The 15,763-nt window shown below is 44.3% G+C and overlaps 1 protein-coding gene across 1 annotated transcript in view; it reads left to right on the top strand.

The window, feature by feature from the left end:
* The first annotated feature begins 210 nt into the window (after positions 1-210).
* The window catches only part of LOC134398877 (mitogen-activated protein kinase kinase kinase 3-like), a 71,590-nt gene continuing 56,037 nt past the window's right edge, over positions 211-15,763 (top strand). The window contains exon 1 of the mRNA XM_063126488.1: positions 211-289. Coding sequence (XP_062982558.1) covers positions 286-289 — 4 coding nt within the window. The 5' untranslated portion in view covers positions 211-285. The remainder of the gene's footprint in view (positions 290-15,763) is intronic.

A 15,763-nucleotide genomic window follows, 5' to 3' on the forward strand; every position in this document is an offset into this window, starting at 1 on the left:
ACCATAGTAACCTTCGTAGTTCTACATCTACAATGATGAAAGGAAGAAACAGAGTCTGGGGAGGATGGAGACAGGATAGTGTGATTTCTGGTTGTCTGAAGATGTGGTCAGCTTTAACCTAAAATGCTCAAAAGTTGTACTCTGTCACTAAGCTGCAGCCACCTCCAGGACTCATGATCTAATTATCTCCATTCTTACTGTCATAGGGGTGTCCTTTGCATCTGACGGCCCACATCTCACAAGCATTCTCAGTCACTGAGATACAGACCTGATGAAGATACAACCATGGGTAAGTCTCACTTACTTTTCGTAGCTTGGTTTTATTGGTGCATGCTGAGTTATATCTGAGTTCCTGACCGTTCCATCACTTTAGTCCATCCGACACAGAATTATTCAAGTGAGAGGACCAAGAGGCATAGTTTGCATTTGCAACCGGATATTAGATTGGTTGAACAATCACTCTTCCTTTGCAGGGCAGGGCAGTATCAACATGCAGGCAAATCCTGGTCACACACTGCTGGTGATACCCTGTCCCCCTCCTCACTGCCTCAAGTCCCTACTCTGGTCTCAGCCACCATCTTTATTTTCCACAAATGCAATGTATTTGAGGTTTTGTTCCTGTTACATTGTTGTTGTTGTTGTTGTTGTTGTCATTGTTGTTACTGGCTTCCAGTAAGTTCAGGGTGGGGGATGCATCCAAGAGCATGTCGCCCAGCGCTGATGTAGATATACCCTGAGAGCTGGGCACTCAACATCAATTTGACTGATTGAAGGGGAACTTTTTCATAAAAGGGACATGCAATCTTGAAGACCGATTTAGACATAATGATGGCCGCATGAAAGCTGCCCAAGGGCCCCTACCTGCATAGGTGATCTACATGGCCAGGAGAACAATTACAAAGGATGTGCTTTTTTGTAAAGAGCAAGGTGTAAACCTCTAAAACAATTTCTCTGAGCTCCTGGCCACGCGCACCCAGCAACGTGTACAGTTTCAGGCCGTGGGTTTGCCAATGCCATGTGCTATAGCCTGGATTGCAGGGATCTGCTATGAATCAGATCTTGAGCAGGATTCAGGTTAGATCTGGTTTCTTAGGTAAGCAAGACAGGAAGAGATCGGGTTTGTATGCCATGTAAGGAGCATCTACTTTCAGTGAGACACCAGCTTCGTTAACTTCATGGAGTTAACTTCATTGGATCCAAAGTATGGTCTAAGTGCAGATGGGACTCTTATATTGCTAAAGCTCAGGAGTGAGAGAGGACATGCTGGTCAGTTCCTGGATGGAAGTCTACCTGGAGCCCCAAGTAAGTTGCTCCAAGCCTTCCAGACTGAGAACTTCCCGACTGCTGTGGTCTCATTGACGTCAGTAGCACTTGCATTTGGAGAAGTAGCCCCGGATGGTCTACCTAGGGAGGTTGTGGGCTCTCCCACACTAGAGGCGTTCAAGAGGCAGCTGGACAACCATCTGTCAGGGATGCTTTAGGGTGGATTCCTGCATTGAGCAGGGGGTTGGACTCAATGGCCTTGTAGGCCCTTTCCAACTCTGCTATTCTATGTTCCTATGATTCTATTTCAGCCATTATGTCTTATGGACAGGGCTTTTGAGGGTCGTGTGTCGGTGTCACCTTTGTAGGATTAGATGTGTATCATGAAAACACGCCAACATCCCTCTGTTTACCCAGCAATGAAAGGAACAAGAACGCTGCAGATTTGGTCACTCTATAATGCCAAGCCTTGTAAAGCTATTCAGTAAAGCTAAGTCGAAAAAGAACCAAATCCTGGTAGTTCCATGTTCTTAATCACATGTGCACTTGCAAACTCAAGTGTATTCATGTACTTGATCGGAACATGAAATTTTAGATCAACCTTCCCCAACCTGATGGCTTCAAGACATGTTGCATTACAACTCTCATCATCATCTGGCTGGGGGATGCTGGGAATTGTAGTCATCACATCTGGATGGTACTAGGTCGTGGAAGGCTGTCTTAGATCTTGGGCTTAGAGGCAAGATGCATCATGGGGAGGTTACAATTTCCACTTTTACTAAAGGGAATTAGCAATTTAAAAAGAGGCTAAGTCTTAAGTAGAAAGAATATAAGTTTTATTACAGAATATAAAAGACTGTTTAAGTTGTGACTTCCGTACAGCATGGAAGAATTGGTTAGACAACTTCTGTGTTGGTTAGGCAACTCTTCCATGCTGTACGAAGTTTGGACCAGCAGCTGCTGTATTATATCTCTGGGCCAAAGGAGTACATTTAGAGATGCCAAATAAGGCAATCTGGCAGGCAGTGCTGGAGGTCTAGATGCAACAGGGCAAACTTGAAATGTAATTGATACAGTGTTGTGCAATGCAAGGGGTAGAATGGCCAGATGTTTGAGAAAAAATGGGGGTGGGAGAGTGGGAGGGAGGGAGGAAAGGTTCAGGTACAGATATTTACCATGCATGAAGGGTTTTTAAAGAGGTTTTCCCCCCTAGGATTCATGGTGATCTGCATGTTCCGTAGATGGGCCAAACAGCAGTGCTTTAGGGACTGCTGTTCATGCATTTAATGATGGGGTAAACTGTGCAAAGGAGCTGCTGAATATTCAGTCCTGCTTACTTTTGAGTAGACATGCAGTGGTTTTTCCTGCTAATTGTGAATAGACAGGGTGCTTTTGAGTAGACTGCAGAGGCTTGGTATTTGGGATGCTATTTTAAAGTTCTTTGAGTGCTTCAAACAGGCTTATTTCCGAGTAGACATGCAGAGGTTTGCCACGCTTACTTCTGAGTCAGACTGCAGAGGCTTGTCCTACTTACTTCTGAGTAGGCAATCTGCTTTCACCACCCCTACTTTGTCTTTAGCGCCGCTGGAAGATGGAATGTGGCCCCTGAACCCTTTGCCAGATTGAAACAGCTGCTAAAGTGTTCTGTTGCACTGGTGGTGCTTCATGCATGGAGAGGGTTCCCCCCCTCCCCAGGTTCTGGATTGGCCAGTTCAGGGTGTACCTTGGATAGTTTGCTTAGAATAGTGACTCAGCAATCAGAGAGACATTTGCAGGTTCTGGAGTTCCCATGTTTTGCATTCGAATGAGGGTTGCTTCTGCCGATTTAATTAAGTTTTGTTATTTATTCGTTCAGTCGCTTCCGACTCTTCGTGACTTCATGGACCAGCCCACGCCAGAGCTTTCTGTCGGCCGTTGCCACCCCCAGCTCCCCCAAGGTCAAGTCTGTCCCCTCCAGAATATCATCCATCCATCTTGCCCTTGGTCAGCCCCTCTTCCTTTTGCCTTCCACTTTCTCTAGCATCAGCCTCTTCTCCAGGGTATCCTGTCTTCTCATTATGTGGCCAAAGTACTTCAGTTTTGCCTTTAATACCATTCCCTCAAGTGAGCAGTCTGGCTTTATTTCCTGGAGTATGGACTGGTTTGATCTTCTTGCAGTCCAAGGCACTCTCAGAATTTTCCTCCAACACCACAGTTCAAAAGCATCTATCTTCCTTCGCTCAGCCTTCCTTATGGTCCAGCTCTCGCAGCCATAGGTTACTACGGGGAATACCATTGCTTTAACTATGTGGACCTTTGTTGTCAGTGTGGTGTCTCTGCTCTTAACTATTTTATCAAGATTTATCATTGCTCTCCTCCCAAGAAGTAAATGTCTTCTGATTTCCTGGCTGCAGTCAGCGTCTGCAATAATCTTTGCGCCCAGAAATACAAAGTCTGTCACTGCCTCCACGTTTTCTCCCTCTATTTGCCAGTTATCAATCAAGCTGGTTGCCATAATCTTGGTTTTTTTGAGGTTTAACTGCAACCCAGCTTTTGCACTTTCTTCTTTCACCTTTGTCATAAGGCTCCTCAGCTCCTCCTCGCTTTCAGCCATCAAAGCGGTGTCATCTGCATATCTGAGATTGTTAATGTTTCTTCCTGCGATTTTAACTCCAGCCTTGGATTCGTCAAGCCCAGCACGTCGCATGATGTGTTCTGCATACAAGTTAAATGTCCATGACCTTGCCCTGGCTAAATGTAAACCTTGCTAAATAGCATCCCAGGACAAAATGGAAATTCTAGAGTCAAGACGTAGGAGGCACACTTCAAAAATAATAGAGAGGTTGAACTCCTTGGTAACAATCCTAAATATTAATTATAATTCAATTAACTTCACTCCCACAGTCCCATTTGCATGCTCTTAGGAGATGCTGTGCCATGCCAGATAATACAGGGTGGTGATATTAGAACACTTTGTGAAGAATTAATTCTAGTGTTTATTTTTAACTACGAGTGGGGTGGAGTTTTGATCACTGTGTGGGTGGCTCTTTGAAGTATAAATAGTAACATCATTGATAATTATCCAGGTTGACAGACTCTATCACCATATTCTAGATCAAAAACCAATCAAACAAGGGAAATCAATCGATCCAGCCAGATTTCCCACAACCTGTCTAAACCAAGATTGCTATCTAAGGGCAAAAACAGAGCTTCTTTTAAATATGTGTCTAACATTTATCTCTTTTCTTTTTTTCATTTTTACTCTAGAGGTGCCAGGGCCCAGATATGGATATTAAAGGTCTGCCCCACCCTGACTCCTCATGCTAAGGTCCTGATCCGAATCAGTGGGATCTAAACCAATTGTAGAGTAAAAATTAAAAAAAAACTCATAGCTATTAGATGCACATTTAAAGTAATGACTGTTTTGGCCCTAAGCTAGGATGCGGTGGTCATTTTCATTTTGTATCCAGTGCTTTGATGGATCAGACAGAAGATCCATTGAATCCAGTTTGCTGCTTCTTATATTGGCCAACCAGTTGACTTCAGGAAGCTCAATAACCCTCTCCCATTGCTGCTCCCCAGCAACTGATAATCAGGGGTAAACTGCCTCTAACCATTGAGGTGCCATATAGTCCTCACGGTTAATAGCTGTTGATAGGCCTGCCCGTGGGATATGCCTTTCTGATTTAATGCTACAATTCTTTTTGGACTTCAGTAAAAATTAGTGTCCACCAGACAGCTATGATGAGAGTTAATAAAAGTTTAGAGAAACTGAGGCTGCAAGATTTAATTAGCAGAGGCAAATTTAACTGGTTGCATTGAGATCTAAGGGCACTTGTTGAGTTTTTTAAAAAAAGCTATTTTAGTTCTAGTGTGTTATTGTGTAACAGGAAATGAAAGAGAATATATTCAACTATGGTCTTTCCTTTAACAATGAGTCATATCTTTTTGCTTATTAAACACAAAGTCTTGTCTCAGATTTTCTCCAGAATTCTTTAAAAGGGCATTTGTTTTGAGGTTTTTGTAATATGTTTTTTTAAAAAAATATGTTTAATTATTTTTTTAAGAGGCAAATGGTTAACAAACTAATTGGTCAATAGCCCTAAGACAGACACCAATCAGTCTTCCCCAACCTGGTACCTTCCAGGTGTGCTAGACTGCAACTTTCATAAACCCCCAGTCACCTTTGCTGCCTGAGGATTATGGGAGCTGTAGTCCCAACACATCTGGAGAGCACCAGGTTGGGAAAGGCTGATATAGATGAACATTGTGTTAGGAAATGATAAATATACATAAACTGTGAAAACAGCATGCCTCGTGGCCACATGTAAATAGTTGGGCAGTTGTCTTCTTCTTCTTCTTCTTCTTCTTCTTCTTCTTCTTCTTCTTCTTCTTCTTATTATTATTATTATTATTATTATTATTATTATCATTATTATTACCGTATTTCTTCGATTCTAAGAAGCACTTCCCCCCCATCTCTAAAAATGGGGTGCTTTTTAGAATTGCGGGTGCGTTTATTATTTCTTAGAATCAAAGCTTTTTTTCTGTTGGTGGTACTGAAATCAGCGTGCGTCTTACAATCGATTGTGTCTTACAATCGAAGAAATGCGGTATTATTATTATTATATTTATTTATATCTCGCCTTTTCCCCAATATTGGGACTCAAGGCAGCTTTACAAATTAAAACATGTACAGTTAAAACATATAGATAGAGATATACAAAAATTAAAAAATATAATTAAACATGCTACAATATTAAAATTGTCATTCACTCAGGGGAAGATGACTTAAATGAAAGATACATTGTGCTTTGAACTTCAGGTCCATACACACCTTAGATTGGACAGGTCATAGGTCTGTTTACACTTTCAGGTAGGTGTAACAACAAAGGGCCTGGTTCAGACAACACACTAAACCATGGCTAGGCCGCTAAACCTTTTGCAGCAAGTCGTTAGTGAGCGTGTTTAAACCGGAGTTATGTAGCCACAATGGTTAGGAATGGTTCACATGACGCGCTAAGTCACGGATCACACAGCACACTAAGCCATAATGTTTAGCTCAAAATGCTTAATTGCTGTGACTTAGCGTGTCATCTAAACAGGATCAAAATGACCAGACACAAAGGACTGTTTCAGCCAGTTTGGTCAGCCACAAACCTCTGTATGTGGCAAGGAGCTGGCCTAAGACTCAGAAACCAGCCTGCCCGCCATTTTGGATATGTGCAATTCAGCCGATAACTGTGAGCATTCCCACATCCTTTTAGAGTGGGGGGAAAAATAGCAAGGATCAGGGATCGACAGGCTCAAACACAGCACCGTTGGCAGTTGTGGGGGCACTCTCGTTCACAAAATGCAGGCTCGCTGTCGGCCATGTGTAAAAGTTTTTTGCTGGGCTAAATATCTGAAGCTGTCGAGATTTATCATCTTCTGAATGAAGAAGTGAGTGTGGTGGGGCTACCATCTGCATTACCCAGTGAAGGAAAGTGGTCCGTTTTTTCCTTCACACAATATGCTAGAGGCACACAAATGTTGATGCAGCTGCGTCTTGCAACTTCCTCTTGCGTGTGAAGCCGTCCAGAAATTAGGCAGAAGGGGGGCTGAATAATACGCAAGAAACCCACGGCCCACTCCTGCTTTCCCTCAGGCCTGCTCATTCTGTATTTTGGATGATAGCACGGCTGTTGCCCTAGCGACGGATGGCGAACTCCTACGATTGTGTATTTTTTACTGTAGCAATAAGGGGAACCTAGTCTGGGAATGAGTGCGGGAAATCCCTATTTGAGAACTGAAATACCTCTTTATTAGTATTAGAAAGAGCAAGTGTGTGTGTCCAGGAAAAACAGCTGACGAAGTTTTTTCTTATTATACAGCGTGGTTTTTTTTCTCACCTTCACTCTGTGTGTGTGTGTGTCTCTCTCTCTCCTAAAATAGGCTGACCATATGAAAAGGAGGACAGGGCTCCGGTGTCTTTGTAAAGAAAAGGGAATTTCATCAGGTGTCATTTGGATGCATGCAGCACCTGGTGAATTTTCCTCTTCATCACAATAGTTAAAGCTTCAGATACCCTGTCCTCTTTTGTATCTGATCAAGAGGGAAGAGCTCCTGCAGCTTTAACTGTTGTGATGAAGAGGGAGTTTCACCAGGTGCTACATGCATAGCAATGACACCTGCTGAAATTCCCTTTTCTATGCAACTGTTAAAGATATAGGAGCCCTGTCCTCCTTTCCATATGGTCACCCTACCTAAAAAGCCCCACTCCTGCTGTTTTTCACATTATATTCATTATTATGACTAGTGAAATGCCTGCTCACAGAGACTCACTGTACCTCCCCAGTACCAGATACCTGTCAATCCATCCAGTGTAGGCAGCCTTGAAAGCGCCGTACGTGGGGCTGCCTTTGAAGACAGTCCAGAAACTTCAGCTGGGGCAGAATGCGGCCGCCCGAGTGTTGGTGAGGGCGATTCTATCATATAACGCCCATGCTGCCCTGGTTGCACTGGTTTTCCGTGTGTTCCAATCCCAATTTAAAGGGCTGTTTTTGACCCTGAAAGCCTTCAACGATTTGGGACCAGATTACTTGAAGGACTCACTTCACCCATCTCGGCCTGCCCAGACTTTAAGATCAGCAAAATAGGTCCTTCTTATTTGCCCACCTGTGAGAGCAGTTAGGAGGGTGACAACACGAGAGAAGGCCTTTTCCTCAGTGCCCCCACACTTTTGGAATGAGTCGCTGTTGTGGGCCTGCCAGGCCCCATCATTGCAGGTTTTAAGAAGGTCCTGAAAACTTTACTTTGCCCTTCCCTTGGTTATGTTTCAGCAGACTGGGTTGTGGCTACAGTTGTCTGTTGCACGTTTTATTTAATGCTGTGATGTGGTTTTTTTAAGACTGCTGCTGTTGCCGATTTGTTTGTGTTTTTACTGTTTTTATTGCGTTTCCCATTTTTAGAATTGCATTGATTTTTATTACGTATTTTATCGTTCTACACTGCTCTGGGAGGACTCCTGCCCTGGGAGGTGGCCAAGTAATATTTTAAATAAAAATAAATGTTGGGGTGGCTTTCCAATGTCAGAGGTAGGAGGAAATGTTTTTTGTCTCCAAAACAAGTGTTTTCAAATGCTTCCCAAATCATTTTTCTGGAATCTGTTTCACAGGACGCCAATGAGCGGGGGAGGAGGCAGTCTTTTCTCTTATACTCACATTTCAGATCATATGTGGTTTTTCTGTAGAAGCACCTATTTTTATTTTATTTATTTATTTATTGCATTTGTATACCACCCCATAGCTGAAGCTCTCTGGGCGGTTATATGGAGGTATAAGAAAATAGTCACGCGTGCTCTTAAAATACACTGCTATGGCAATTTTGAAGGAATTCCCCTCCATGTGTGTGTATATGCACGTGCACACAGACCTAGTTTGTACACAATGAACAACCATGGGTTGTTTGAGAGCATGTGGGAGTGAGCGAGCTGGCTCCCAACCAGTTGCTCACTTCTGCTGTGCTAAACAACCAGGGACACTCTGTCTCTGAGTTGTTCTCCATGATGTGCTTTAAGGTGGATTCTTTCATTGAGCAGGGGGTTGGACTCAATGGCCTTATAGGCCCCTTCCAACTGTACTATTCTATGATTCTGTGATTCTATGTGTGAACCTGGAACTCTGGGTTGTTGAGGGAGAAACAGCCCAGCATTTTAACCCATGGTTTGTTCTTGGGCTATAACTCTGGGTTGTTTCTCCCTCAACAACCCAGAGCTCTGGGTTTGTACATCACAGAGAACAACCCAGGGCCAGTGTACCCACGGGTTGTTCAGCATAGTGGATGTGGATGATCAATTGGGAGCTAGGACACTCCCTTGCTCCCATGTGATCCCAAACAACCCATGGTTTGTTAACTGAGGATTGTTAGTTGTGTTAAAACTTCTCCCCTCCAAGAATCTCAAAATGGCCTCCTTCCGGACACATCCCAACTCCACACCCATGTTATCATGTAAAATCGGCCGCTCATGCTAGTTCACTCCAGTCCCTCTTTCTCCTGTCAACCAGGATGGACTCAAATTCACTACACATCTGTTGAGAGAGAGGAAATGAGAACTGAAGTTTTCGTAGTCGGCGCTGTTTCGTTGCGCTTTTGCTGTTGTTAAGAGAAAGCGAGGATAAAAGTAGTGCAACCATGACGCTTTAGCAATCATTGTTTGCTCTGAACAGCCACAAATAGCTAAGACTGACTTTGACCACAGAATGCCCCTTTTGCTATTTTCGCTGAGGCATTGCTTCAGCGATGACTTGGCATTCCTCTCCTGGTTGCAAGGTTCTGCCCATCATGCACAAGATCAACCTGAGCTTCCTTCCTTCGAGAATATTTATCAAGCTCACTGGTGGTCCTGTTGTGTACAGCTTTTAAAATATATATGGGACCACTACTCCTGGGTGGTCCTTTTCTATTTAAATGCACACACACACACTCACATACACACACACAATTTTATACTGTGGCTGCAAACTCTTTCCTCTTTTGGCCCCTACCATCTATTCCCTAAATCTTTCAAAACGTGGCTTTTTTTTATTATTTCTGTTTTTCTTTTCCATTGTTGATGGAAGCAGATCCTTGGAACCTTCTGCAAATTTCTTCTAACTAATAGCGTACTAGTGAAGCCAACAATAACAGGACTGTCTAGACCATCTGAATGTTGCTAAGTTATTCCTCTGTCTCTCCCTAATTCCCCCGCATTTGACAGCTAAACTGTTTGGGTGGTCTGGTGTGACCCTGTTTCGTGTAGCTGTTTTCTCATCCGGCTTCCAAACTGTGACGTTGAATTAGGAACGCAAACTCCTCTATATTCCTCCCCGCCCCCCTGCCAAGGGTAGAACATGGATAATTTTATATGGGATTAGGCCCACTGGAGGTGTCAGTAGTGAAGGGATAGTAGCCCATATTCACCCAGTTGGTTGAATCGGAGACAGATTTGTTCCAGTGGATTTGAAGGTCATATTATGAAAGACTGAACTGAGTGGGGAAAGCATTTTGCCCAAGTGATGAGACAGCAAGCTCTGGTCACTGCGACTTCAAACTGAAATCCATTCAACTTAGTTTTAGTCGGTACAGTGTTGTATGCATTAAGGAAAGTGTTGGTGTCCCTTTAAGCCCAGCCACGTTCTGCAAGTGCACTAGGTACTAGCTCTTCCCATTAGCTATCTACTTCCTTTCTGATGCTGCTGGCAGCCAGGGGCCTTCTCTATCTCCTGCTCAAAGGAGATCTGAAGGTGTGTTATTTTTGAAAGACGTCACACGCCCAACAATCCATATAGCTTTAGAGGGTCTTCCACATTCAGCTCTCTAGGCACGGGCAGCCCTGTTAAGTTCTAGTAATGAGTGGCTGTGACTCTGTAAATTGCCACGCTAGGCTGCATTTACACTCCCTCCTGCTCACCTTTCTTCTACATGGGGGTTCACTCACACAATCAGCGTGCATGTGATTTTTTGAGGTTTCACCCTCCTCCCTTTAAGGGAAGTTTGTTAGATATTTTTTTAAACTTCTGTATACTTTGAGGCTCCCCCTAAGGATGCAGATGTCTCCATTTTTTGGTGGGTGGATCTATTTTGACTACTAAATGATCGGCACGACATGCCGGAGTTCAGCATTAGAGGGAACTCTTGCTTCCTCTCTCAATTTCTTGTTTGGTTGTGTTGAATTTTGAATTCCAAATGTGTGTGTGTGTGAGAGAGAGAGAGAATGCCCGTCATTGATTGCATCAGAATGTATTCCGAGACAAGCTGGAGCGTGTTCAGAGGAGGGCAACGAGAATGTTCAGGGCTCTGGAAACAAAGCTCTATAAGAAGAGACTGAAAGAACTGGGCACATTTAGCCTGGAGAAGACAAGGTTGAGGGGGAGGCATGATAGCACTCTTCAAATACTTGAAAGGTTGTCACAGGGAGGAAGACCAGGATCTCTTCTCCATCATCCCAGAGTGCGGGACACGGAATAGTAGGCTCAAGTTACAGACCAGATTCCGGCTGGACATCAGGAAAAACTTCCTTACTGTTAGGGCAGTACGACAATGGAACCAGTTACCTAGGGAGGTCGTGGGCTCTCCCACACTAGAGGCCTTCAAGAGTCAGCTGGACAGCCAACTGTCAGGGATGCTTTAAGGTGGATTCCTTCATGGAGCAGGGGGTTGGACTCGATGGCCTTATAGGCCCCTTCCAAGTCTACGATTCTATGATAAAATTACAAAGTCGCTCAAAGGCCACTGGTCAACCAGGGGCTTTCCCCTCACTTTCAGCTTGCTTCAGTCTCTGATCAATCCTCTTGCTGTATAATGAAATAAGAACCTGAAGCAGGATAAAGGAAGTGTTGCATCAGGAAAACTGGGCATGAAAGCAAACCAATGCAGACTGAATAGGGAGTAAATCCCATTGATCAGAGTGAGACATATTTCTAAGTAGACATATCTGGAACTACGGTATAAGTAAACAAGCCTGAATCAGTCTGTGGAGAAGACTTGCAAGTAGGGCCAGTATCACCCTCTTTAATTTACTGCTCTTCTCCTAGGAAATATTTCCCTAGCAACTCAGCAGGGGAGTAGAAAAAAACTTCTAAGTTCGGTTATTATTATTATTATCATCATTATTATTATTTTTAAACTTGAATCAAAATGGATGGTTCACATTTCCTCTTTCAGGAGGAGGGCAGAAATAACATTAAAAAAAAAAAGACCAATTTTAATGTGAGCAAGAGCCAAATGAGTTCTCAAGAATGGCTTGAAAAGGGAAGTTGTGGTGCTGTAAAAGTCAGCAAGGGGAAGATGTCACCCCGGCGGGTGAGGGGGCGAAGGAGCCTGGATGATACATGGGAAAATTTGTTTTTTATTTTGCGCTCTCCTCAGACTTCTACCCAAATGTATACGATGACAGAACTGCAACATTGTGAGAGAAACAGGTTTTCCCCAGTGTTTCCCTCACAATGCTAGTGTGGGGGCAATGGGCGTTCACAGGGGAGTGTCAGGCAGGAGGGGTTGCCGAAAACTTTCCCCCACCTGCAAAGGCTCCCCGTAATGACAGCTGAAGGCTGTTTTTTATTCTCTCCCCTCTTGGACAAAACTTAAAGTTCAGGTATTGTGGGGGGTGGTGTGTGCGTGTGTGTGTGCGAGAGAGGATAATTGGGTATAGGAGAGATTTCAAAAAAACCTTCCTCCTGTTGATCCTCTCCTTAAGTCAGGCTAAGCATGGGGGATCTCTAACCTGCAGACCAGTTTGGAAGAATTTGTGTGTATGGGCTGTGTGGAGTTGCATCCGTATACATTGTACACCAGTTGTTGGGGAGCATGGGCAGAAAACGTGCTGTTGCACGCATGTCCTGCGTGTGGGTTTCCTGTTGACAGCTAATTGGCCACTGTGTGAACATAATGCCGGACTAGATGGACCCATGGTCTGATCCAGCGTGGCTCTTCTTATGTTCTTATAACTGCCACATTTGGAGCTAGGAAAGGAATATTCCAAAGGTCAACTTGTCTAACAGTACAGGAGATTACACACACAAACACCTGCTTTTGTCTTCTGCTGGCATAAGTGGCTTGGTTTATTTGATCAAGCAAGCCTGTTCCTTCTCCACTAGATGCGGTGATAGCTGCTACCTCAGATGGGTTGTAAAAGGGATCAAACAAAGGCATAGGAGATAGGTCTGTCAGCAGATAAAGGAAGCCTCCATGTTCAAGAGTAGTATATCTGTGCTTACAAGTTGCTGGGAAGGAATCTCAGGGAACAGCTATCACTTCCTTGCCTTAATTGAAGGCTTTCTGGCACCCACTGTTGGGAAGAGGATGATGGGCTAGATGGACACTGGGCCTGACCCAGCTTGGGCATTTTTCTGTTCTTAGATGGATGCTCAGTTACAAGATGGGGGATACTTGGCTCAGCAATACTACAAACGAGAAGGATCTTGGAATTGTGGTAGATTGCAAGCTGAATATGAGCCAACAGTGCGATATGGCTGCAAGAAAGGCCAATGCTATTTTGGGCTGCATTAATAGAAGTATAGCTTCCAAATCACGTGAGGTACTGGTTCCTCTCTATTCGGCCCTGGTTAGGCCTCATCTAGAGTATTGCGTCCAGTTCTGGGCTCCATAATTCAAGAAGGATGCAGACAAGCTGGAGCGTGTTCAGAAGAGGGCAACCAGGATGATCAGGGGTCTGGAAACAAAGCCCTATGAAGAGAGACTGAAAGAACTGGGCATGTTTAGCCTGGAGAAGAGAAGATGGAGGGGAGACATGATAGCACTCTTCAAATACTTAAAAGATTGTCACACAGAGGAGGGCCAGGATCTCTTCTCGATCCTCCCAGAGTGCAGGACACGGAATAACGGGCTCAAGTTAAAGGAAGCCAGATTCCAGCTGGACATCAGGAAAAACTTCCTGACTGTTAGAGCAGTACGACAATGGAATCAGTGACCTAGGGAGGTTGTGGGCTCTCCCACACTAGAGGCCTCTCCCACACTAGAGGCAGCTGGACAACCATCTGTCAGGGATGCTTTAGGATGGATTCCTGCATGGAGCAGGGGGTTGGACTCGATGGTCTTGTAGGCCCCTTCCAACTCTGCTATTCTATGATTCTATGATTCTATGATTTAGGCACTAGGGCAGAGGTACCTCAGTTGCTCCTGCTCTTTGCTGTTTGTACCATGCTTTTGGAATATTGTGGGTAAATCTGCCGGGAGGGGGAATGGGGGGGGCTGATAATTTGGAGATGCCTAGTCCTTGATTCGATGCTTGTTTCTGAGTTGAGCCATCCCAAACCAGAAACATGTCCAGCTACTCTCCCTGGTTTCTGAATTTCCTTCCCAGCTTTTACTGACTTGATGTCTCACACTGGGCCTTTGGAGAGAACGTTTTATTTATTTAATATTTTATATACAACTTACCATATTTATAAAAACATCTTTAAGCGGTTTTGACCCCCTGAATCCAGTTGCACCCTTGACTATATAGCATGGGTATAGCCCGAAGACCACACGTATCTTAAATTCTGTTGCAAGAAAAAAGCACCTTTTCATCACCTGATTAGATTATGCAAATAATCCCCCCTCCAGTACTTAGGGTTGCCTCTCCCATCCTGGTACCTTCAAGATGTGTTGGACTGCGGGATTCTGGGAGTTGTACTCTAATATATCTTGAAGGCACCAGGTTGGGGAAGGCTGATTTAGGGGGTTATTTGTGGCCATGCTGGGTTGGGGGGTTGGGAAGGTGCAGAAGAGCCTTAGTAGGGAATGGCTTGAGGTACCCCACAACTACCCCTGAGGGAGTTTCCTTCAGCGGCCCTTGGGGTTTGAGTATCACAAACAGATGAACAGGCAGCAAACCCAAGCAGGACTTACCTGCCAGAGGTAGGTAAGTCCTGCACTATTCCTCCCATGCTGCCCCATGATCGTTATGCTCACATTATTATTATTATTATTATTATTATTATTATTATTATTATTATTATTATTGTTATTTATATAGCACCATCAATGTACATGGTGCTGTACAGAGTAAAACAGTAAATAGCAAGACCCTGCCGCATAGGCTTACAATCTAATAAAATCATAGTAAAACAATAAGGAGGGGAAGAGAATGCCAACAGGCACAGGGTAGGGTAAGCAGGCACAGGGTAGAGTAAAACTAACAGTAGAAGTCTGCACAACATCAAAAGCTTTAGGAAAAAGAAAAGTTTTTAGTTGAGCTTTAAAAGCTGCGGTTGAACTTGTAGTTCTCAAATGTTCTGGAAGAGCGTTCCAGGCGTAAGGGGCAGCAGACGAAAATGGACGAAGCTGAGCAAGGGAAGTAGAGGCCCTTGGGCAGGCGAGAAGCATGGCATCAGAGGAGCGAAGAGCACGAGCGGGGCAATAGTGTGAGATGAGAGAGGAGAGATAGGAAGGAGCTAGACCGTGGAAAGCTTTGAAGGTTAACAGGAGAAGTTTATATTGGATTCTGAAGTGAATTGGAAGCCAATGAAGAGATTTCAGAAGCGGAGTAACATGGTCAGAGCGGCGAGCCAAGAAGATGATCTTTGCGGCAGAGTTACCAGGAAATATGTAAACTCTCATTCTGGGCTGTGCTACATCACACTGTAAGAGGGGCTGAACACTTCTCTGTGGGGAGAGATTTGCGCTAGGCCTGTGGAGGCAGGATTTCTTAACAGAGAGGGGAAGGGCGCTCTTCACCGCCATTCCCACACATTTTCAATCTTAACTCTGTAACCACGAGGGCTAGAAATTTGTCTGTGTGTTTTAAGTAACTGAATACTTATCTTTCCAGCATGCAAGAGGCACACAGCCCTGACTTGTGCTGTGTCCGTTTCAGTTGTGCCACCTTCTGGCTTGCTGATGTGGGTGCTTGCTTGCCCAAATTTCCTCCCAGTGCCCTCACTTTCATCATCCGTCCACATGTAGCTCCCTTCAGCTTTCATGCCTTCATCTGCCTTGAATCTGCTTTTGTACCCGCTACTGTTCCAGGAAAGTTTTTCTAGAATTGAGGAAGACTCGT

Source organism: Elgaria multicarinata, chromosome 1 (assembly GCF_023053635.1).
Source record: "Elgaria multicarinata webbii isolate HBS135686 ecotype San Diego chromosome 1, rElgMul1.1.pri, whole genome shotgun sequence".
Lineage (NCBI taxonomy): Eukaryota > Metazoa > Chordata > Lepidosauria > Squamata > Anguidae > Elgaria > Elgaria multicarinata.